This window comes from Electrona antarctica (genome assembly GCF_951216825.1).
Source record: "Electrona antarctica genome assembly, chromosome: 11".
Classification (NCBI taxonomy): Eukaryota; Metazoa; Chordata; class Actinopteri; order Myctophiformes; family Myctophidae; genus Electrona; species Electrona antarctica.
This window is the reverse complement of record NC_136792.1, coordinates 40,194,395-40,220,162: the sequence shown is the minus strand read 5'-3', so window position 1 is coordinate 40,220,162 and position 25,768 is coordinate 40,194,395. Positions and strand designations below refer to the sequence as shown.

The window sequence follows — 25,768 nt, the reverse complement described above, 5'->3', positions numbered from 1 at the left end:
GAATCAGATTTAGCACAACCATTTGTGCAAGTATACTTTACAACCATGCTTGAATCATACAGCCCCTATACAGGAAGTTATTGATTATCCATCGGGATGCTTGATTTGCTTGATTACACAGACTTGGCCAGTCCAATTTTATTATTCCCGACGTCAAAGATGGTATAGTACTGCCTAATGAAGACATCTCCCAGGATCCAGAACTGGCCTCCTCCCGTCTGGAAGCCAGTGCTGCAACCACCGTTCCCCTACAGAGAGCGAGAGAGAGAGAGAGAGAGAGAGAGAGGGAGAGAGAGAGAGAGAGAGAGAGAGAGAGAGAGAGAGAGAGAGAGAGAGAGAGAGAGAGTTGAGCGAAGTACAGGTAAAGGGGTTTCTTCTCTGTCTTATTTAAAAGCTTTTGCCACAAACTGTACAACCAAAAGGTCTCTTAGTATATGTACAAGCTTTTGCCACAAACTATACAACCAAAAGGTCTCTTAGCATATTTACAAGCTTTTGCCACAAACTATACAACCAAAAGGTGTCTTAGCATATTTACAAGCTTTGCTACAATCTGTAGGCTTACAATCAAAGGGTCTCTTAGCTGTTTGCCCCCAGAAAGACAGAGAGGGAGGAAGAAGTGTACTGGTATTCCATTGATAAACAACGTATCAGTGTTGCTGATACACACATGCGCACGCACGCGTGTGTGTGTGTGTGTGTGTGTGTGTGTGTGTGTGTGTGTGTGTGTGTCTACTCTTCGGTAACTGTCTGCACCATGTATGTGCATGTGTTTGTTCATATACTGTATGGGTCAGTATACATTACAGACTGACCTTCTGAACATAGGCAGAGGCAGGGATGTTGAAGGCATGTCCATTTAGAGTGAAGGTCACATCAGGCATGCTCTGGATGTTCTGGCAGTTCACTGAGCCCTGTATAAAGAATATTGAGTGTTTTTAGCAGTAACAGTAGTTATTGTTAGCGTAATCGAAAGTAAAATCTTCACATAAAATCCACTATTCCTACTCACAGAGCACTGAAGACAGACATAATGTATTGCCACGCAATCTTGCCAGGTAGGAGAATCTCCTTTTCGTGAGTTGTAATGTTAATTGAATCACTGCTGTGTATTCTAAATTTGGGAAATATAATGTTAAGACAAGCAAAATGTATCTCACGCTGAAGGTGCCAGCTCCAACTGCGCTATTCAGATTGTCTATGTCGTTGGTTGGGCCGGCAATAAGAGAAGTGCCGGTGTCAACGATAGCCCAGCAGCCACCGCTATCCACAGTGCAGGCCACAGTCTTCCCATTGATGATAATACTGTTAGGAGCAATAGCAGAAGCACAATTAATATAGGAATGTCCTGTGTGCATATATATAGGCAAGGTTTTGCTCGTGTCAACCTTTAATTTGTAATTGTGTGTCCATAGTAGAGGGGAATGTGTTATCACCCGTCCATATTGATCATGTAATAGGTCTCAGAGATCAAGGGGATCCAGGTGATCTGTCCGGTGTAGTGGTTTTCATCAATCCCACCGAAGACCACCTCACTGCCCGTCTCTGAGTTGCTAATGGGAGAAAGTAAGTAAACAATATATTAGTGTCAGTATTAGTGTCGCACGCACGCACGCACGCACGCACGCACGCACGCACGCACGCACGCACGCACGCACACACACACACACACACACACACACACACACACACACACACACACACACACACACACACCACATACTATTGATGATAGATATGGTATACAAAATGATCTGTTTTGTCAATGTATACAAACATGTTTGTACACAAACATACTGTATACAAACACTATTTCATTACCTGCTCAGGTAGACAGAGAAGAGTTTCTGAGACACCAGGTTCTGCTGAATCATGTTTTGAAAGACAGGAACCACATTGTCAGAAGCAAGGGCCTGGTAGGCAAGTCCCATGATGCCATCAGACATCTGATATTCAAAAAAGGAATCCTCCGTCTGGGCGAGGCCAAACACCTGCTGGGCCACAGAAATCCCACCAACCTGGAAACCAAGGTCACTGTTAATGAAAGTTCCTATTTGTCGGTGGACACTGGACAGGTACGGTGTGAACATGTTATTAGATTTCCCAAGTGGTGGACCTGGCTGCTTTTGGTTACCTCAACAGTGTCACTGCCCAGATATCCAGTCAGGCTGCCGGTACCATACCCTATGTTCAGAGACTTGCCGACCCGTGTGAAGGTGGAAGATTTCTGCGGATTGAATCTGCTGTGCATCTCTGGAAAACATATTGGGTCATTTTTAGCCGTGCATTTGAGAGATGGCAAGTAAATCTCACCTATACTCGGAGTAACTAAAACAAGTGTCACTTGCTAATACACACAGATACCTTTTTTTTTTTATTGCTATGAATAAATGAATAAAAAACGTGTTCTCAGAGCACAGATCTCTGTGAGGCTTGGTTGCCTTACTTGCCTATAGGAATAAGGCAACATAGAAAATGGAGTTTGAAGTTACAATGGGTTAATGATGAATATCAAATATCTAAAACAAAACCCTGAGTAGACATTAAAATGACCGCAGAAGTGTTTGAAAGTGAAATACCCTTTAAACATACCCTTTAAACATCCCTTTCATGATAATCTAATTTGATTATCTTTGATAGTTCAAGATGAATGAGTAAGAAGCCAGTACAATCTTAGTTCTACAAAGCTGGTAGAAAGTAATTTGACCAATAATTGAAATGGGAAGGAATGCAAAGCAACTGTGTGTTTTGCAAAGGGGTGCTGCAGGGGTTATATACTGTACTGTACTTTACCAGGAATTACCTCTAAGTGATTATGAAGTAGGCCTATTTTCGTTCTATGTTTCAAATGAACAGTATACTCACGGCAGGCCTGGCACTGGACAGAGGGGACCCAGAAGTTGGAAGAGCCTGTGTCAAAAATAACACGGAAGGACTGGGGAGGAGTGCCAATGGAAACCACCCCATAGTAGGACATCTGGAGGTGACACACAGCAACAGACGTGGTGACTTAACAGAAATGTACAATAATATTATAGAACAGTGGTTTTCAACGCTTTTCATGTCAAGGTCCACAATTTTTTTGACATTTGAGCCACGGACCGGGCACCCCCACCAGTTCATTAAGTATGCCTGGTTTGCCTCTTGGGTGGTGATGGGTGATGATCCACCTGAACTTAAGCCACACCCACAGCTGTAGTTGTATGATAAAGGGGGAGGGGTTAGGGGAGAGGCTGATAATATTACTGTTTTTTTCATTGGCACGTTTGACTGTCAAGGGTTCAGCCTCCAGGAAGAAACCCTAAATACAAAGGGAATACACCATTGCACATACAAACTACTCCAGGGTGTCTAATGAAGTACTGTGGATATGGCAAAGATGGCGGGGTGAATGAGTTGTTGGAGGAGGAGGAGGAGGAGGAGAGGCTCCTATTTCAGAGAGTGGAAGAAGAGGATTTGGCGTTGCTGTGTTTGGTGGAGGAAGAGCGGGAGGAGATGCCGAGTGAGCGGTGGTGGTATGTGAGGCCGCTGAACACAACACAGCCTGGGGAAGGCGACTGGGGTCTGTTGGTCCACCAAATGAGGGAAATGGATGAGGAGAGATATTTCTCTACATTTAGGATGTCAGCAGCTCGTTTTGACGACCTTGTCCGACGCGTCCAGCCGCATATTGAACATGGTTCACTTCAAACCACAGGATCCCAATATCCCCGGCAGAACGAGTGGCAGTCACCCTGGACATTCTTGCTTGTGGCACATCCCATCAAAAGGCTGCCACAAACTACAGAATTGGTGTCTCCACGGTCTGCTCGATTGTTTCGGAGGTCACCGAAGCCATCTGGTTGGCTTCATAGACACATGAAAAACTGGAAAAATACAAAAATTGTGGCACACTATTTTGTTGCCTGACAGATTTTGTCCACAATTCCATGCATTGCTGTTGGTACCATTAGGAGAGATAACAGGCAAACATTGATAAATATAACAATTCTTCTACATTATCTAAGTGTGCAGACGTCTTGTAAATTAAGTAATGCAGATTTTTTATCTAAGAACTACTACAGTATAAAGGTATCCACACACCGGGCGCGAATCGGATGCGAATTCGGATTTTTAGCGGCGTTTCTCCATCGGTTTTCCGAAAAATGCGGCCGGTGTGCAACCACCTTAAGGGTCCATTTGGTTGCCAACTTTTCAGCATGTAGCTGTGAACCACCTGGAACCCCCTCAAGGACCACTAGTGGTCCCCGGACCACTGGTTGAAAACCACTGTTATAGAACATTACTTTAATATAAATATTGCACACTGGGCGCGTTTTTCGGAAAACCGATGGAGAAACGCCGCTAGAAGTCCGAAAATCGCGCTCGGTATGTGGGGCCCTTAAGACAGGAACTAAAGTCTAATTTATTCTTAGTCGGAACTCGGATGGTCAATCTGCTATTTTCGGAAAGGTTTGCACGATGAAGTGTCAATCAGGTTTCAAGTCTGTGGTTCTGCTGGGCTGGACTTACGTCATAATCATTGAACATGGGCTGAGTGCCTGACTGGAGGAACTTGGCCATGGGGTCGGATATTAAATTCTTGCTGTACTCCTCCAACAGACCCTTCTCGCGCAGGACCTCCCGTGCAGATTTCCTCTTGATCAGTGGCACCCTACACACACACACACACACACACACACACACACACACACACACACACACACACACACACGCACACGCACGCGCACACACATTTGAATACTTTTATTTGGATCTACAACAAACAGTAGCATAACAGATCCAAACATTTTTGAGGAGGGTTTCAAATGAAGGCATAACCAGACACCATATGCAGTATGATTAACTCACAGTAATATGAAATGCAATGATTATAGTCTAGCACCAGTCAACAGTATATGAAAATGTAATAGTCCACTCAAGGATAGACAAAGCATCGCCTCTTCCAAATAGAGAGGCTGCCGATCACTGCAGAGACTGAGCAATATTTGGCCAGTCTTTTTGCAGCGATCTTCTGCAGTCCTCCAAGTTGCAATCCACGGAGCACAAGTCTGTGGACATGCCCCAGACTTCCAAACACGAGCACAATGACAAAACACACACACACACACACACACACACACACACACACACACACACACACACACACACACACACACACACACACACACACACACACGCACACAGGCACACAGACAGTATATGCATGCATCGACAAATTCCAAATATCATAGCCTGTGCACGTGTATTCATAGCTGCATGTGCACTCTGACAAACACTGGACATATTTACAAAGTCAAAATGTGACCTTTTAACATGAATAAATCATTTTAATATAGATATACAATAATGTCCATGAAAGGAAACAGATTTTATTGGTGAATTTATTGGTGAGATTTTCATCTTTTAATTTATGTACTTGCAGGCTACTGTATACGACACAGTATCTTGTGAATTATATCCTGATTGCAAAATCATTCTCCCATCTTTTTAGTCTCTCATCTCTTTTTTTGTTTGCATTTTCTGTACTTTTCTTTTTACTTGGATTTTTATCCAAGTCTGTAATTTAGTCTGAAATAGCATGCATAAAAACCGGATATTTTCCGATATTAAAATGTTATGCGATTATCTGCCGATAATATCGGGAGGCTTATAATATCGGACATCCCTATTGCTAATAAATGTCTAGGTGTAGAGATGGCTTCATTCAGCCAGGTGGCTCTTACCTGTGGAGACATTCAGAGAGAGCCACCAGGGCACAGAGCACAACAAGCCACTTCATGGTTGTTAACTTTGCTGCTGGACTGAGAGAGTGAAAATATGGTGGAAGACGCCATCCTTATATACAGTCCATTGTGTCCCCACAATGCCTTTCCATGTCACCAAATAGCATTATAACTTAAGATAAGAAATGTGTGATACGAATTACATGGTCATATCTATACCAAATTGCTTTGCTGAAAATAGGCAGTCTGCAAGCTCACAACGTCTCGTGTTGCAGCACGTTGTGTGAGCTTGTAGCTTGTATTTTCAGCGAAAGTTCCCCCCAGAATAGGGATGCAAGGCTTTTTTGGAAGTGCTTATATTGACATTAAGATCAGAAGATTTGATATTCATGTTTCCGTGGTCTGTTTTATGTCGATTCACATTTTCCACATGGCAAGATGTAGACTCAGGCGGTTTGCCAGAGCTACTGTAGTTGATAACAGCAGATTCTTGGAAAAATGATAAAAATGGTGCATTTATATAGCACCTTGAATAATGTCCTTAAGTATAATGCACCTTACAGAGCGGCTGCTAAGAGACACTGTAGTTGTAGAGTTTGTAGGAAAGCTTGTAAATAAGCTATAAGAGACCTTTTGGTTGAATAGCGTTTGTGGCAAAAGCTTGTAAATATCTAAGAACCACAGAAAAATACCCTTCACCTGTACTTATTTTGTGGCAAAAGCGCACAAACTTTCTTTCAGTTTCCTGCTTGATCTCCTTACCCCCCCGCCCCCGCTCTTGTTTCTCTTGAAAAAAATGGGAACACAAAAAGTATATATATACTGTATATATTTTTTTTTGTGAAACTGTGATATGACAATAAAGCTGATTCTTCTTACCACTAAACAATGGCTGGATTGGATTCAGTTCAGCAGCCTATGACTCAATGATAAATCTGTTATAGAATTTGTGCTACCGAATCCTAAATTGTTTAAATACTGGTTAAACACACAAAGTATATACAGTATATTCTGCTCTTGTCTAATTAGTCGATTAGTAACAGCAGCTATTGTCAGTGTTGCCAAGTTTCCCCGAGGGGCGTTCCCACTGAAGCCCTCTATGTCAATTTACCATGATGCAATTGGGCAGCAGAAAGTGTGCTTATTATGTTGTTTTTGATGTTTTTGTTTATATAATACAAATGCGTTCAGGCCAGGGTTTATGTCCGTTGGACTTTATGTATAGAGTTAGTTGTGTTTGGTGTTCATTTGGTGATTTGATGTTATATTTTTGTGTAACAGGATGAATGTTATGTCTGTCTGCTCTGACCATTGCCTCTCTTAAGTTGATGTGTAGTAGATTGTATGTGTTTTAGTCACTGCAAAGATCTTTATCTCAGACTTATGATTATAGATTTAGTGGGTGCTGGTAAACAAAGATTGCTGCCAATGCTACAAAGGTATTATGAGGCGTAATCATGTTTTGATGACAACGCTGTAGTATGGTATGGTTACAGTGGTGTGTCATCAGATTTCAGCCCAAAATCACAACTCCGATATGGTGAAAATAAAAACAACAGTACTCCACAATAACAGTAAAACATAGTTAGCAGAATGTTTTCAGCCATGTTACTTTTTTAATCCATATAATATTTATTCATTGAGATCAATCATCAAAGTTACATTTTATGTTTTTTCTTCGTCCTACAGCGACACTATAGAGCAACAGCAGCAAATTAAAAAGGGACGCCCAAATGGACTTTTTCCTTGTTCCCCAGCCACGAAAAGGAACCAGAGAGAAGAGCAGACACACATACGGGTATTTCGGGGCGTGGCCCGGGGCATCTCCGAGGAGTGTGTATGGACAAACTTTTGTTTATACGGAGCTAACACGCTTGGAGCGAGCCCTTCAAAGTAATCAGCTGCCCTTTAAAAACTGAAAAGTCGATAAAACAACAGTTTAACACTTACAGCGCTAGCATTTATTGACAAATTATGATATAATCTACGCCATCATTTTTCCCAGTTCAGCTCTTATTTTGAAGAGCCAAAAATATAGACCGGATGTTGTGAATTTATGTTGGGTTGTGTGACGATGCTGTATCGTTCCATGTTTGCCGCAGGTGCTGCTTTAACATGATGCAGAAGGATTGCATGGTCTGCCGGGCCCTGGAATAAACCTTGTTTTGACCAAAAATGCCACCTGGGACATGGAATAGGAGATACAGGCGATTGAAAGAAACAGATAGAATGGGTGATTATAGCCACGATGACGTTAATGCCGCGATCCTGTGTCATTGAGAGCACCAGCTAGCAACTCGATGCTAACGTAAGTAGCATTATGGCTTGATCGATCGAAAGCACTATACAAGCGCAATTGCCATTGATCTACGGCAATGGCGTTGCGGGTTTGATTAGATCTCGGTCAATGACGGTTAATGAAACTAACTACGAAAACCAGGAATTCTCACCGAAAACCCTGACTTTTGAGGACTTCTGCACTGGTTCCCACTGGTTTCAACTGAGCTATTTCAAAATGGTGCAGACAACATCCTGAATGAAGCACCATGTGTGATGCATGTGTAGGCAGAAGAATTAACAATTTTTTTAAATTCCTTAACAGGGTCTTTAATCTGGGGTTATTTCACATTGAAAATGGCAAATGTATGTCATTATACATATTATGTATATTGCTAAATTTGCCTCAAATGTCCCAATAATTTAGTCTTTAGAGATTGGTCTCAATTACCTTCACGATGCAGGCCGGGTTACAACCATTTCAAGTGAATACAACCACCTACTGAATACTATACTAAACTACTATTGAGTGTCCATCCAAAAATATCCCTTTCACAACATTATGGTCATAAAATATTTTCCCATTATTGTATCTTGCATAAAGCTTGGGACCCAATTCTTCCCCCATGTCGTCCAATTTATGTGTTGTGCTATATTGCATAATTATTTGCATAAATTAATGCAGTATCCATTACCATAGTTCAGTACACTGTATTTGGAGGCCGGTCTATGACATCACTACTATTTATTGTCCTGATATCGATGACATCAGGGATCTCCATATAGGGACACAGACAGTCAGAGTTGTGGATTTATAGATAGAGTTCTGGACAACTGCCCTTGGATTCTCGGCAATACACATGCCAACTTTGAAGTTGATCAGTGGGCGATTCTCTAGATATGCGCGCAATTAAGGTACGCACGGACACAGATTGACACACTTATTCTGTACATTCTTTTATTGATAGATAAATGCGGGGAAAAAACATGTTTTTTGTTAATAAATATGACTTCCTTATGGGTTCTGCATATTATGCAGAACCCATAAGGAAGTCATATTTATTAATAACTTATTATTGATTATCCATTAGGTTGATTACACAGCCTGGGCCAGTCCAACAGACCGGGCAGACTGGTCAAAGATGGAGTAGTACTGCCTCATGAAGACATCTCCCAGGATCCAGAGCTGGTCAATTCCACCACTGCCGCTGCCAAGGCTGCCAAAGCCAGTGCTGCAACCATTGCCATACTGGAGAGAGAGAGAGAAAGAATGAAGAGTTTTTCACTCACAAAGAATTTATGATGGTTAGAATGATGTGTATGGATCATTGTGCATTAGAATGTGTACCTCCAAAACGTAGGCAGAGGCAGAGATGGAGAAGGCGTTTCCATTGAGAGTGAAGGTGACATCAGGCATGTTCTGGATGTTCTGGCAGTTCACCTGGCCCTGTATAAAGAATGTTAGGCGTTTTTAGCAGCAACAGTGCTAGTACTTCTTATCTAAGTTTGCTTAATTGAAGTGAGCATCTTCAAATAGAATCCACCATTCATTTCCTACCCACAGCTCCAAGACAGAACGTTACTGTTGGTTGGAAATCTTGTTTGTCCAAAAGAGTTTTCAGTGAATGGAAAATATGTAAATAACCTGTTCCAATGGATCCAGTACTTATTCATTAGTCACAAGCTCTTGTTAATAATTTCAGTGGTTAAATATTTATGAAACCCACCGACTTAACCACTTTGAACTTTCAAAATATAAAAAAGTGGCTAAAATAGCAGATCTACATGCTCGCAGCACACAATGTATACATCACATTGCAATGAGTTGTGAGCTTGTAGATCAGCTATTTTCACTACTTTTGCACAACACCTTTGAACAACAAAGTAAACCACTGATCTGTCTCTTTTTCATGAGGTGTCAAGGGTTAGATCTCTGCTACAGTATGCATTCTAAATTGGGGAAACAAAAATCACACCCGTGTGAAGTGAGGGGCGCTCATGACGTAAATTCTCCATGCATTGTCAATGGAAATATAATGTTTGTGTAGGACAAAATTGCAGATTTGCTCGTCCACATATCTACACTAATAGCTGAATATAGGAGCCCCTCGAAAAACGGAAAAGGAAAAATGTATCTTACGCCGCTGGCTCCAACATAGGAGTTCATGTTGTTAATGCCGTTGCCTGGGCCGATAATGAGAGAAGTGCCGGAGTCAATGATAGCATGGCAGCCACCACTACAGGCCACAACCTGTCCGTTGATGGTAATACTGTTCAGAGCAGAGCAATAGAAGAAGCAGAGTTAATAGTATCCTGGCTGTGTTTAAAGGCAAGGTTTTGCTGATGTCAACTTTTAAAAAGTGATCCTCATTTATATTTTAATAAAATAAATACATGAATTAGAGTGGAATGCGTTTTCACCTGTCCATCTGGACCTGATACCAGCTCTCAGAGATCAAGGGGATCCAGGTGATTTGTCCGGTGTAGTGGCTCTCATCAACACCGCCGAAGATCAGCTCACTGCCCTGCTGTTCACTCCTAATGAGAGCAAGGAAGACAAATAGTACCAGAGGAAAAGAACACACACATTTAATTAAACACAATAAAATATAATAGTACATATAATATAATACATGCACAGTACTACATGAACATGTTCTATACTTTACAATCACATACAGACACTTCCACACTATTTACCCGGTCAGGTAGAGAGAGAAGACTTGCTGAGACACCAGGTTCTGCTGAACCATGTTGTTAAAGACGGGCACCACATTGTCAGCAGCAATGGACTGGAAGGCAAGTCCGAAGATACCATCAACTTGCATAGAGAAATCATTCTCGGTCTGGGCAACTCCAAAGGTCTGCTGGTTCACAGTAACCCCAGCAACCTGGAAACCAAAGGTAGCGGTTAATGAAGGTTCCTATTTGTTGCTGGAGACAGAGCTACAAACAGTATGCAGATAACAGATTTGCCAAGTGATGGTTCAATTACCTGGACATTGTCAATGCCCAGATATCCAGTCATTGATCCTTTGCCATAATTGATGGTGATATCCTGGCTGCCCCACTTGAAGGAAGAAGACTGCTGTGGGTTGAATTTGTTGTGGTTCTCTGTAAAAGATATTGTCTCTTTTAGTTGTTTGTGCTGTTGTGCATTTGAGAGAAGGTAAATTGGACCAAGAAAATAAGTCTATTCTTGGAGTAACTAAAACAAGTGTCTCCACTTATATGCTAATTAAACTGTTTTCTTTTTTGCAAAAAGCTAGAACTAGAACTGCTCAGAGCAGACAGACAGACGCCCGCCCATACACACACACACACACACACACACACACACACACACACACACACACACACACACACACACACACACACACACACACACACACACACTGTCTGTCTGTCTGTCTGTCTGTCTGTCTGTCTGTCTGTCTGTCTGTCTGTCTGTCTGTCTGTCTGTCTGTCTGTCTGTCTGTCTGTCTGTCTGTCTGTCTGTCTGTCTGTCTGTCTGTCATTGTGTGACTGAGGAATTGCGTCTCCGGGATAAATTAGGTCCTTTTTTTGTTTTTCAGGTTAACAGTACTCACGACAGTACTGGCTGGTGCAGTAGACAGAGGTCACCCAGAGGTTGGAAGAGCCGGTGTCCATTTGAACGGTGAAGGACTGGCCAGGATTTCCAATGGAGACCGCACCATAGTAGAGCATCTGGAGATCATGACACACATGCAGTAGATCAGGTGATGTGACATAAATGTACAATAACATTATAGAACAGAATCAGAATCAACACGTTTAACACCTTTGAACAGGTTTGCAGGTGTAAAGAAGTGAGTGGTTGGTGGTTTGTTTGTGCTCCATCGTTTGTGTTGTTTTCAGGAAGGGGATAAAAAAAGTATGTTAACACTTTATATTAAGGTCTCCTTTATAATGCATTATAAGCTCATTTATAATGCATTATAATGTGCTTATAACACATAAATGTTTGTAATCATGTATAACAACTTATAACCACGTTTATAACATATTATAAGTGCTGGTCATAATGCATTATTATGCTCAGTGGAACAGCACTTAGGTGGTTATAAAGGCACATAGAGACGTGCTGTAATGTCTGTGTCATAATGCATTATAACCAATGTGTTTATTAAATGGAATAATGTCTTATAAACATCAATAATATGCTATAGCATATTATACAAAGTTTTGTCACTTTACTTAAAGGTCACAAAGTCATGCTATAGGGTATTATAAAATTATACAACTGCTAATAACCATTAAAGAATGTTGTCACTTTACTTAAAGGTCTCAAAGCATATTATTGATGCTTATAAGACATTATTCCATTTAATACACATTGGTTAAAATGCATTATGACACAGACATTACAGCACTTCTCTATGTGCCTTTATAACCACCTAAGTTATAATAGTTATAATGTGCTGTTCCACTGAGCATAATAATGCATTATGACCAACACTTATAATATGTTATAAACGTGGTTATAAGTTGTTATACATGATTACAAACATTTATAATGAGTGTTATGATACCTTATAAGCACATTATAATGCATTATAAATGTGCTATAATGCATTATAAAGACGACCTTAATATAATGTGTTACCAAAAGTCTTTGTTCTTAGTCGGATGGGCAAATGTGTTATTTTTGAGTGGTGTAAACCACTCCTACAACTGGCTTTGTTAGTCTGTCTGTCTGTCTGTCTGTCTGTCTGCGCAAAAAATGAGCACGGTTGCTATGGTCACCCAGTTCACACGGGTGTGATTTCATTACATCAGACATTACGTCAGACCACAGCTGATCAGACTATATAAGACCTTACACCACTCAGTTCACACGGGTGTGATTTTTTTTATATGATGACGTGTAAATTTGATTAAAGTTTGTCATTCTGCTGGCCTGGACTTACATCATAGTTATTGGTCAAAGGATCAGTTTCAGCTTGGAAGACCTCAGCATTGGGATAGTATTTCCTTACGACATCAAGTGGAGATTTCCGAGGAGATTTCGCCCTGATCAGGGGCATCCTATACACACAGTGAGGAAATGATTAGTAATTATTATCGTTTGCAGTGCCATAGATGAAGAGGTTAAGAATCATAATTCGTTTTCATTACCCATTCAAATTGTGTGGAGCACAGCAAAAATAATGTGTTCATTTTATTTTATTGACTATCATTGACTGTCAGCTTGACTTGTGTTTGTGTTGATATGCACACATTTCAAATATCTTAGCATATGACATTATATTATATTGCAGTATAATCCACCATCCGTCACCACCCACCAGGCAAACCAGGCATACTTAATGAACTGGTGGGCGTGCCCACATAAAAAACGACATTTTAACAAATACTGTACCCTTTTTTTGAAAAAAGTCTTCCTCCTTATATAACAATAAGACCTGATGATCATGTTTTAGGGTGGACAAAAATCATGGCACTGCATCTTTAAATAAATTACGACAGTGTCCTTTTTTTTCTTGTTAACTTATATTTATGTCCCGTTATTAAATCTTGTTGAGCTTATTACCCAACATCTCATTGCACATACTTGTATAAGAATAAGTGACAAATACAACCCCTTGCTAATAAATGTCTATAGGTGTAGAAATGATGCTAAGAAGGTGTATTGCTTCAGTCAGCCAGGTGGTTCTTACCTGTGGAGACATTCAGAGAGAGCCACCAGGGAACAGAGCACGAAAAGCCACTTCATGGTTGTTAACTTTGCTGCTGGACTCAAGAGTGAAACAATAGTAAAAGACACCATCCTTATATACAGTACGTCAAGGTTGTGTCCCCAAAATGACTTTCTATGTCACCCGTTCTAACAAACACTTATGATTGTACTTCGGATAAGAAATGTTTGATACAATGACGAATTATATGGCCATATCTCTGAAAAGCCAAGATAACTAGTTTTTAATTTTCAGAAGTGCTTTTGCTGTATTGACATTCAGATGAGAAGATTTGATGTTCATTCTTCTGTTTATAATGTTGATATCAACAAGATGTAGACATAAGACATTTACCGGAGCTACTGTACTGTAGTTGATAACGTCATATTCTTGGAACAAGTATCTGATTCTTGATTCTAGTTTAACAAAAATGAAAAAGGGATATTGGAAAAACTTAAAATATAATTGAATAATGATTGAAATTCCAAAATTAAATCAATGATTTGGATGTTGTGCATTTTTAGTTCAGAAAATGTATCACCAACAGTCAGACCCCGCACAAGCGTAACCTTTACTCTACAGTATGTCTGCTCTAATTCTAATGAAAGTGTCCCAAAATCCACACATCAAATTATGTTAATATCACACTATTTAATTTGCTGAAAGCAGGGGTTTTCAACAGGTGGTCCTTGGACCACTGGTGGTCTGTGGAAGTATTGCATGTGGTCCCTGACCATTCATTTTGTAATGTAGGATTTGTTGATTAAGATTTTTTTTTTTCTTTTCTGTATGACCTGGTGACCTGATCCTGACCGTACATGTAGTAATTTACTGACAAGTTGGAGGTCAAGCAATTCAACATAAAAAGGGAGTTATATAATCTCAAGAGGGGGAAGTGCACCGGATTGTCTGGTGGAGTCAATATTATTAGGACATTATTATTAATCAATGGACCATTGGTTGAGAAACAGTGGGATATATACACATGGAATGCATTGCAAGTGATTGAACATGGTGGACCCTCTTGTAAACAAGTGTAATGCTTAATTGGGTCGTCCACTCACAGTTAACAGCCTTTGTATTGAGTTTGTGCTTGAAATGTACTGTAATTCTGCAAACTGTTAATAAATATTTCAATCAATCAATCAATCAATCATACAAAAGCACTAATCTTAGCCCATATCCCCACCCAATCAGTGGTCCCCAATATGTACTTAACTCCCCCCTTCCTAGTAGTGGAGTGATCCAGACATTCAATTCAAGTAAAGTGCAGATCTATAGTTTACTAGTAAACTATAAACTAGTAAACTATATACAGTAGTAGAGAGATATGTGAAAAACTGTTACTTTTCAGGATTCAAATTCAAACATAGCAAAAATAGCAGATGGACAATCTCAAAACGTGTCGTTTCATGCCGCGTTTCATGTAGATCTGCTACGTTTGGTGCTTTTGTGTGACACTAGTATGATCAAGTATGTAATGAATTTACTTTTTTTGGTTTGTTTGTTTTATATGTATAATATGGATATGGAGGTTTCTGCCAACAGCAACGAGTGAGACTACAAAGATGCGATCAGTTAAGCGCAAATCCCGGCCAGGAGGCACATTATTACTTTTTAGTGACTCATAGGAATAGGTATAGTCTGGTGACCACCGGAGAGACGGGTGACAGCCGGAATGTAGACGGCACCCCGGGAGCAGTATGGGTTAGCGCCCCAGCCTGCATCCTCCGTGAGGAGGAAGCCCAAAAACCTTCGATGAGGCCTTTAGGAGGGCCATTCGAGCCGCAAGTGGAGCCTGCAGTACTACCGTTGCCCAGCGGTGGAGCCTGCAGAACCATTGCGGCTCAAGAATCCACCACTCCTGAATGAAGTGTCTGGTGCTGGGAGTCTGGTTCAACGCACAGGTCGTTCGCGGTACTCCTGGTGAGAGCAGGAGTGGACCTGGTGAGACGTAGGAGGGTCCCGGACAGGAGGCAACCCACAGAGCCTAGTCCCTCCACATGCCAGAATTGTACCTCTCAGTCCCGGCATAGTAGTTCCGGAGTGGTTCCAACGGATTGTGCGACCCTGTCTTTCCCTAGTGGGTCTGATCGAGGGTATAGCTACTGGGACGTAAGTCGGGACTTGATCACCCCGGCTGGGTCACCCGAGTGAGGGGTATGATGTTCGCGAGACCCGAAACCCCGATGACCTTGGGATACATCACTGAGGATACGACCCAGTTGCATCCATGCGATGTATTTTTGTTCATTAATAGTGGGCTTACACTGTCTGACAAAGTAACGCCAAACTGCGTCTGTCTCTGTTTCTCTCTGTCTGTGTCTTGCATGCCTCATGCAGTATTTAGTGACATGGACACAGTTTATGTCGTTGCTGTTGGGCAGAAACCTCTTATCTCCAAATTCTAACTTTTTGTGTTTTTTCATAAATCAATTAATTACATTTTGAGCTTGACGATCTACTACTTTTGCTATTTTTGAATTTGAATCCTGAAAAGTAAAATCAGAGTCCGCTTTAATGTCACATCACAGTTTTACAGGTAAAACAAGTGGGTGAAATTGTGAGCCTATATCACAAAAAGTACATTCTTTTTATCTTTTTTTGATAATGTTTTGGGTCACATATGTACGTCTGTGCAACATAGGGGCGCAGCTGGTATGAAGGGATAGATAGATAGATAGATAGATAGATAGATAGATAGATAGATAGATAGATAGATAGATAGATAGATAGATATGTGGAGAAATGTGGAGAACCGCTGGACCGACCGACTTCCCACTCGGCACTGCATTCCTCTGGAAGTTTGAAGTCAATCAGTCAGAGGTTCTCGAGAAATGCCGGGAACACAGACACAGACGAGCACACGATTCTGTGCATTTATACATAAAAACATAAATTTCCTTTTTTGCTACAATATTGTTTTATTCAAAGACAGATATGTACTACAATTTAGGCAGTTTCTCATTTTGCGCAAGTACTTTTAAACCATACATGAGTCATACAGAAATTCATAGAGCTATCCATTGGGTTGCTTCTGCTTGGTATTACACAGCCTGGGCCAGTCCGACGTACTTCGCATCAACAGCGAAGATGGAGTAGTACTGCCTCATGAAGATATCTCCCAGGATCCAGATCTCGTCAAGAATTCCACGACCACTACCAAAGCTGTCAAAGCCAGTGTTGCAACCATCTTCTCCCCACTAGAGAGAGAGAGAGAGAGAGAGACAGAGACAGAGACAGAGACAGAGACAGAGACAGAGACAGAGACAGAGACAGAGACAGAGACAGAGACAGAGACAGAGACAGACAGAGAGAGAGAGGATTTCACTCAGAAATAATTATTGATGGTTAGACCTTTCAAGTCTCACCCCCAATATTATAGGGAGTGGGACATTCACATTGACACTTTGACAGCTATACTTTGTAGTAACAATGGTTTAGTCAGGTCATATGAACAGTGTGTGTGTGTGTGTGTGTGTGTGTGTGTGTGTGTGTGTGTGTGTGTGTGTGTGTGTGTGTGTGTGTGTGTGTGTGTGTGTGTGCGTGTGCGTGTGCGACTGTGCGCGCGCGCGCGTGTGTGTGTGTGCGTATGCAACTGTGCATGTATTCTCGTCTTTAATATTGTTTGTCTGCACCATGTACAGTATGTGCATGTATGGGTCAGCATGCATTAGAATGTATAGACTGACGTTCTGAACGTAGGCAGAGGCAGGGATGGTGAAGGCGTGTCCACTGAGAGTGAAGGTCACATTAGGCATGTTCTGGATGCTCTGGCAGTTCACTGAGCCCTGTAAAAGTTATTAGTTTATTTTAGCAGTGGTTATACCTCTTCTTATCTAAAGTTGCTTCTTTAAAATGAGCATCTTCACATAAACTTCACATCCACATTTCCTACCCACAGAGCAATGAGATGTGATTAATATGAGCCTAGTAGGGGGTGTGCTTATAAGTTTGCCAGGTATACGCCAGATTGTCTCTTTTTGATGAGGTGTCAATTTAATCAAAATGTGCATTTTAAATAGAGAGAAGTCTCACTTCGCTGGATCCAACATAGGAATTCAAGTTGATAATGCCTTGGCTAGGGCCAATAATGAGTGAAGTGCCGGAGTCAATGATAGCATGGCAGCCACCATTACAGGCCACAGTCTCTCCATTGATGGTAATACTGTTAAGAGCAATAGAAGAAGCGGAATTAATAGGAGTATCCAACTATTAAAGACTGAATTGTGTGTCAGAGAGTGGAATGCGTTTTCACCTGTCCATCTGGACCTGATACCAGGTCTCAGAGATTAAGGGGATCCAGGTGACTTGTCCGGTGTAGTGGTTTCCATCATATCCACCGAAGATCAGCTCACTGCCCTGCTGTTCGTTGCTAATGTGAGCAGGGAAGACAAATATTTTAATATCAGAGAATATGCACATACATGTATGTACTATACATATCTTGTGCCACCCATACCCCTTATCGCTAAACGTATTTGCCAATTTTTACTATTTTGAAAAACCTTGTAAAATAGTTCAACAAGCTGATCCACATCGACACATTGTGAGCTTGTAGATCGACTATTTGAACTACTTAAAAAGGTTTTTCAAAATAGTAGAAATGGCAAAATAAGTTTAGGGATAAGAGGTAAGGGGTGGCACAAGATATAGCCAACTGTATATTTACCATTGTACGTAAACACACAACACACAAACAATATTCTATATATTTCAGTACCTGCTCAGGTAGATAGAGAAGAGTTTCTGGGACACTAGGTTTTGCTTAATCATATTGTCAAAGACAGGCACCACATTGTCATAAGCCATGGACTGGAAGGCAAGTCCCAGGACTCCATCACACGGCATCGAATCCATCGAATCCTCCGTCTGGGCGATTCCAAATGTCTGCTGGGCAACAGTAACCCCAGCAACCTGGAAACCAAGGTAACCAGGTAATGATTTTTGTCAGGTGGAGAGGTATTATGTGGATAATTGTCAGATTTGCCAAGTGATGATCCTGGCCGCTTTCAATTACCTCCACATTATCAATGCCCAGATACCCATACATGTAGCCTCTACCATACTGAATGGACAGTGGCTGGCTGCCCCACTTGAAGGTGGATGACTGCTGTGGGTTGAATTTCTTTTGGTTCTCTGTAAAACATATTGTGTGTCTTTTTAAGCGGTGCATTTGAGAGACAGTAAATCGGACTAGTAAATCAGACCATTTCAGTAGCTACTGTATAAATAAGTGTCTTCACTTATATAAGTAAAGATATGCCAATACAAACTGACTATACATTTGACCAGTTGTTGAAAAGGGAAGGATGCAAAGTGGTACTGTGTGTTTTGCAAAGGGGTGGTGCAGGGGTGGTGCAGGGGTTGGACCATAAAATCACATGGCACCCATAACAATTATTGCCCCCGTTCCACTTCCTACCCACAGTGCAGGGGCTTTATGGCAGACCTAGGCCCCCTGACTGTCTGTACTGTCGTTTGTAAGAATTTGCCTCTCACGGATGAATAAAGTATTGTTGTTTTTTAAGTTAACAGTACTCACGACAGGTCTGGCCGGTGCAGTAGACAGAGGACACCCAGAGGTTGGAAGAGCCAGTGTCAATTAGAACGGTGAAGGACTGGGGAGGAGTGCCAATGGAGATGACACCATAGTAGTACAACTGGAGGTTAAGTGGAAGTAATTAAGTCCTCAAAAAAAGAAAAATGAAAAAATGAAAAAAGAAAGGGAAGTAAATTGTATTACATATACAACACATCTCGTATGTGAATCGAACAGACTGGTCATTCTTAGTCATGAAGGCAATCTATTTGTGTTGTTGTTATTTTTAATTGTTCAACGATGAAGTGTAAATAAGGTTTAAAGTTTCTCATCTCACATCATCATTATTGGTCAAAGGCTCTGTTCCATCCTCAAGGATGTCGGCCAGGGGGTAATATTTCTTGATGTGCTCAAGTGGAGATTTCCGTGGAGATTTCTGCTTGATCAGGGGCATTCTACACAGTGAGAAAAAGATCAGTAATAATTCCAGGACATGTTTTATTATCCATTAGAGTGCAATTGATGAAAACTGAATATCTTGAAAAGGTAATATTGCTTGTCCCTGTTATTAACATTTCACAGCAACATTTCATTGTGCACACAATTGTATTTGAGTGAGTGACAAATAAAACCCTCTTCATTCATATTATACAATAATGCTATTGGTGCATTGCTTCATTCAGCCAGGTGGTTCTTACCTGTGGAGACATTCAGAGAGAGCCACCAGGGCACAGAGGACAACAAGCCACTTCATGGTTGTTAACTTTGCTGCTGGAAATATGGTGAAAATATGGTGGAAGGCGCCATCCTTATATACAGTTCATTGTGTTCCCAAAATGCCTTTCCAAACAAATAGCATGATAACTTGGTGAGATATGGCCATATCTCTGACAATCCAAGACAATCCAGATTATAACTAGTTTATAATTTTAAGTGCTTTTACTATACTGCATGACCTTCAGATCGCAAGACTTTTGCCAGAGCTACTGCACTGTACTGTGTATGTAGTTGATATCAACATATTCTTGGAAATAGGACATTGGGAAAAAGATATTAAAAGAAGATAATTGCATAATGATTTAAATTCATTGTGTTTTTTTTTGATTGATTGAAATATTTATTAACAGTTTGCAGAATTACAGTACATTTCAAGCACAAACGCAATACAAAGGCTGTTAACTGTGTGTGGACGAACCAATTAAGCATTACACTTGTTTACAAGAGGGTCCACCATGTTCAATTCATCAAAACATTTAGAGACGTACAAATAGACACTTCTATATAGACAAAGAACAGAACAGGAATTCATCATAGGTCGGATAGGTTTAACTACATTTATTCGATCTTGAAATCTTATACAACATATAAAACGGGTGTAGAAAGGTTCCCTCAGTGGAGCCCAAATGTTTTTGAGCTCCAATCTTTTTCCTTCTGTGTGGGTCTATAATATTTACAAGCTTTTGCCACAAACGGTACAACGAAAGGGTATCTTTGCTTTTTCCACAAAAAAGACCAACAACAAATACATTTAAAAACATTACCTATAGTACTTGAGATTGTTGTGAGGGGTTGAACAGTTTGTGACTTGGGTGGTGCTTGTCCTTGGTGATGCGATGGGCTTTGATTATGCACCTATTTGCTGTAGGCTGATCTTTTCTGGACATAATGAGGTTTCCACCAACATAAAAATGCTTTTGGTGGGTCACAAATGTACGCCAATTTGCGACCATATGGACACTGGTTGCATAAGACTTGAAACTAGCAACAAGTTCAATTAATCTGCATGTGCAATTATGCCTGTGCGTCATAGGTGCGCAGTTGGTATGAAGCGATAGATAGATAGATAGATAGATAGATGGTGGTCCGGGCGCCCTAGGCTGTAGCTGACAGCCTGACAGCGTGTTGCGGGTTCGAATCACAGTCCCGGCGACGACTTTACTGCGTGTCACTCCCCATTTCCTGTTAAGTCTAGCTGTCCTATCAATAAAGGCATAAAACCCCCAAATCAAATCTTTAAAAAAAAAAGACACACAGACATGACAGATTTCATGGATTCATAGATTTGTGGAGAACCGCTGGACCGACCGACTTCCCACTCGGCACTGCATTCCTCTGGAGGTTTGAAGTCAATCGGTCAGCGGTTCTCGAGATATGCCGGGGACACAGACATAGACGGGCACACGATTCTGGGCATTTATACATAGCTGAGAAAAAAACATCAATTTCCTTTTTTGCTACAATATTGTTTTATTCAAAGACAGATATGTACTACAATTTAGGCAGTTTCTCATTTAGCCTGGGCCAGTCCGACGTACTTCGCATCAACAGCGAAGACGGAGTAGTACTGCCTCAAGAAGACTTCTCCCAGGATCCAGAGGCTGTCAATTCCACCACCGCTGCCAAGGCTGCCAAAGCCAGTGCTGCAACCATCTTCTCCCCACTAGAGAGAGAGAGAGAGAGAGAGTGTATTTCACTCAAAAATAATTCATGATGGTTAGAATGGTTAGACCTTTCAAGTATCACCCCAATGTTATAAGGAGTGGGATGTTCACATTGACAGCTATACTTTGTAGTAATGATTTATCTTCAAAATCAACCAATATCCTAAACTGATCTTGAATTGTTGCTGCAACATATCTTGCCACTAAACAATGGATTAGTCAGTTCAGCAGCATAGCATATGAACAGTGTGTGTGTGTGTGTGTGTGTGTGTGTGTGTGTGTGTGTGTGTGTGTGTGTGTGTGTGTGTGTGTGTGTGTGTGTGTGTGTGTGTGTGTGTGTGTGTGTGTGTGTGTGTGTGTGTGTGTGTGTGTGTGTGTGCGTGCATGTCTTCTCGCCTTTAACTGTTTGTCTGCACCATGTATGTGCATGTGTGTGCATGTATGGGTCAGCATGCATTAGAATGTATAGACTGACGTTCTGAACGTAGGCAGAGGCAGGGATGGTGAAGGCGTGTCCACTGAGAGTGAAGGTCACATCAGGCATGTTCTGGATGCTCTGGCAGTTCACTGAGCCCTGTAAAAGTCATTAGTTTTTTTTAGCAGCAACAGTGGTTGTACCTTCTTATCTAAAGTTGCTTCTTTGAAATGAGCATCTTTACATAAAATCCACCTTTCCTAAGTTTGCCAGGTATATGCCAGATTGTCTCTTTTTGATGAGGTGTCAATTTAATCAAATGATGTGCATTTTAAATAGACAGAAGTCTCACTTCGCTGGATCCAACATAGGAATTCAAGTTGATAATGCCTGGGCTAGGACCAATAATTTGTGAAGTGCCGGTGTCAATGATAGCATGGCAGCCACCATTACAGGCCACAGTCTCTCCATTGATGGTAATACTGTTGAGAAATAGAAGAAGCGGAATTAATAGGAGTATCCAACAATTAAAGACTGAATTGTGTGTCAGAGTGGAATGCGTTTTCACCTGTCCATCTGGACCTGATAGTAGGTCTCAGAGATTAAGGGGATCCAGGTGATTTGTCCGGTGTAGTGGTTTTCATCATATCCACCGAAGATCAGCTCACTGCCCTGCTGTTCGTTGCTAATGTGAGCAGGGAAGACAAATATTTTAATATCAGAGAATATGCATATACATGTACATGTACATACTGGGCCCTATCTTGTGCCACCCATACCCCTTATCGCTAAACGCCATTTTTTACTATTTTGAATAAGCTCTTAAAATAGTTCAACAAGCTGATCTACATCAACACATTGTGAGCTTGTAGATTGACTATTTGAACTACTTAAAAAGGTTTTTCAAAATAGAAAAAAATGGCAAATAAGTTTAGGGATAAGAGGTAAGGGGTGGCACAAGATATAGCCCACTGTATATTTACCATTGTACGTAAACACACAACACACAAACAATATTCTATATACAGGTATTTCAGTACCTGCTCAGGTAGATAGAGAAGAGTTTCTGGGACACTAGGTTTTGCTTAATCATATTGTCAAAGACAGGCACCACATTGTCAATAGCCATGGACTGGAAGGCAAGTCCCAGGATTCCATCACACGGCATGCCGCCAAGAGAGGAATCCTCTGTCTGGGCGATTCCAAATGTCTGCTGGGCAACAGTAACCCCAGCAACCTGGAAACCAAGGTAACCAGTTAATGATTTTTGTCAGGTGGAGAGGTATTATGCAGATAATTGTCAGATTTGCCAAGTGATGATCCTGGCCGCTTTCAATTACCTCCACATTATCAATGCCTAGATACCCATACATGTAGCCTCTACCATACTGAAGGGTCAGTGACTGGCTGCCAAACTTGAAGGTGGATGACTGCTGTGGGTTGAATTTCTTTTGGTTCTCTGTAAAACATATTGTGTGTCTTTTTAAGCGGTGCATTTGAGAGATGGTAAATCGGACTAGTAAATCAGACCACTTCAGTAGCTACTGTATAAACAAGTGTCTTCACTTATATAAGTAAAGATATGCCAATACAAACTGACTATAAATTTGACCAGTTGTTGAAATGGGATGCAAAGTGGTACTGTGTGTTTTGCAAAGGGGTGGTGCAGGGGTTTGACTGTCTGTACTGTCGTTTGTTAGAATTTGCCTCTCACAGATGAATAAAGTATTGTTGTTTTTTAAGTTAACAGTACTCACGACAGGTCTGGCCGGTGCAGTAGACAGAGGACACCCAGAGGTTGGAAGAGCCAGTGTCAATTAGAACGGTGAAGGACTGGGGAGGAGTGCCAATGGAGACCACACCATAGTAGTACAACTGGAGGTGGCACACAGCATTGGATCATGTGACATAACATAAATTATGGAAGACTCAGATCTTTACTTAAGTTTTAAAAAAAATAGCAATACCACAATATAGAAATAATTAAGTAATTAAGTCCTCAAAAAATTAAAAATTAAAAAAAGAAAAAAGAAAGGGAAGTAAATTGTATTACATATACAACACATCTCGTATGTGAATCGAACAGACTGGTCATTCTTAGTCATGAAGGCAATCTATTTTTGTTGTGGTTATTTTTAATTGTTCAACGATGAAGTGTAAATAAGGTTTATAGTTTCTCATCTCACATCATCATTATTGGTCAAAGGCTCTGTTCCATCCTCAAGGATGTCGGCCATGGGGTAATATTTCTTGATGTGCTCAAGTGGAGATTTCCGTGGAGATTTCTGCTTGATCAGGGGCATTCTACACAGTGAGAAAAAGATCAGTAATAATTCCAGGACATTTTTTATTATCCATTAGAGTGCAATTGATGAAGACTGAATATCTTGAAATGGTAATATTGCTTGTCCCTGTTATTAACATTTCACAGCAACATTTCATTGTGCACACAATTGTATTAGAGTGAGTGACAAATAAAACCCTCTTCATTCATATTATACAATAATGTTATTGGTGCATTGCTTCATTCAGCCAGGTGGTTCTTACCTGTGGAGACATTCAGAGAGAGCCACCAGGGCACAGAGGACAACAAGCCACTTCATGGTTGTTAACTTTGCTGCTGGACTCAGAGAGTGAAAATATGGTGGAAGACGCCATCCTTATATACAGTCCATTGTGTCCCGGAAATGCCTTTCCAAGCAAATAGCATGATAACTTGGTGAGATATGGCCATATCTCTGACAATCCAAGACAATCCAGATTATAACTAGTTTATAATTTTAAGTGCTTTTACTGCATGACCTTCAGATTGCAGGATTTTTGCCAGAGCTACTGCACTGTATATGTAGTTGATATCAACATATTCTTGGAAATAGGACATAAGAAGATAATTGCATAATGATTGAAATTCATTGTGGTCGCATAGGTTTAACTACATTTATTTGATCCTGAAATCTTATACAACATATAAAACGGGTGTAGAAAGGTTCCCTCATAGCCAAATCTCAGCCAGGCCCCACACCCCAATAATTACACTGTCTGACGCAGTGACATAAAACTCTGTCTCTGTTTGTCTCTGTCTCTGTGTCTTGCATGCCTCTTGCAACAGTATGGTTACATAAGCCTTGAAATGAGCCACAAGTTCACCGTGCGTGTGCAGTGCACTTACAATATGCGTGTGTCATAGGGGAGCGGGGTATCACATATGAGTGTGTGTGTATGTGTGTTTATAGACAATACCTCACACACACATTTTAGGACGCATGCAATTCCGGTTGGACTAGTTGTCAGAGCTCTTATACCTGTTGTCCTTTAGGGTTAATGGATCCATTAAGGTTTGGGTCTGGCATTTTGGAACCATGAAAAGCTCCACTTGGGCCACTCGTCATATTGATGAAATCTGGCCAGGGATGTATGGGAAAAGAATGGACACTTCATGGATTTATAGATATTTATGGACGACCGCTGATGCGAGTGACTTGCACTCCCTCTGATTTCTCCATGATTCACATGGTAAGTTTGAAGTCTATCAAAGCGGGGAGAGGGGGAGGGGAGAGGGGGGACACAGACACATAAAGACTCATAAAGACTTTATTTCCCTTTTTTGTTACAATATACGTATTTTATATAATAACAGATTTACTATTACTACTTGGACAGTTACTCAT

At 40.9% G+C, this 25,768-nt stretch overlaps 3 protein-coding genes across 3 annotated transcripts in view; all 3 read right to left on the bottom strand.

Moving 5' to 3' along the window:
- The window catches only part of LOC306932156 (pepsin A-like), a gene marked incomplete at both ends in the record, with an annotated part of 47,892 nt that extends 42,110 nt beyond the window's left edge, over window positions 1-5,782 (bottom strand). Inside the window, 9 exons of the mRNA XM_079513857.1 lie at window positions 172-248; window positions 816-914; window positions 1,161-1,305; window positions 1,437-1,553; window positions 1,822-2,018; window positions 2,135-2,253; window positions 2,866-2,977; window positions 4,513-4,654; window positions 5,727-5,782. Coding sequence (XP_079369983.1) covers window positions 172-248; window positions 816-914; window positions 1,161-1,305; window positions 1,437-1,553; window positions 1,822-2,018; window positions 2,135-2,253; window positions 2,866-2,977; window positions 4,513-4,654; window positions 5,727-5,782 — 1,064 coding nt within the window. The remainder of the gene's footprint in view (window positions 1-171; window positions 249-815; window positions 915-1,160; window positions 1,306-1,436; window positions 1,554-1,821; window positions 2,019-2,134; window positions 2,254-2,865; window positions 2,978-4,512; window positions 4,655-5,726) is intronic.
- Window positions 5,783-9,099: 3,317 nt separating this feature from the next.
- LOC306932155 (pepsin A-like) lies at window positions 9,100-19,998 on the bottom strand (the record flags this gene model as incomplete). Its single annotated transcript, XM_079513856.1, has 15 exons — window positions 9,100-9,252; window positions 9,352-9,450; window positions 10,144-10,273; window positions 10,425-10,541; window positions 10,704-10,894; window positions 10,999-11,117; window positions 11,594-11,711; window positions 12,935-13,052; window positions 16,778-16,905; window positions 17,395-17,493; window positions 17,741-17,870; window positions 17,961-18,077; window positions 18,426-18,619; window positions 19,582-19,699; window positions 19,943-19,998. The coding sequence occupies 15 exons, from the start codon at window positions 19,996-19,998 to the stop codon at window positions 9,100-9,102; spliced, it is 1,887 nt and encodes a 628-aa protein (XP_079369982.1).
- A 1,533-nt stretch (window positions 19,999-21,531) lies between these two features.
- On the bottom strand, window positions 21,532-24,780 carry LOC306932154 (pepsin A-like; the record flags this gene model as incomplete). Its single annotated transcript, XM_079513855.1, has 9 exons — window positions 24,648-24,780; window positions 24,287-24,404; window positions 23,858-23,975; window positions 23,441-23,559; window positions 23,141-23,337; window positions 22,669-22,785; window positions 22,453-22,582; window positions 22,161-22,259; window positions 21,532-21,684 (listed from the first exon to the last, which is right to left on the bottom strand). The coding sequence occupies exons 1-9, from the start codon at window positions 24,701-24,703 to the stop codon at window positions 21,532-21,534; spliced, it is 1,107 nt and encodes a 368-aa protein (XP_079369981.1). The 5' UTR covers window positions 24,704-24,780.
- Window positions 24,781-25,768: the final 988 nt, after the last annotated feature.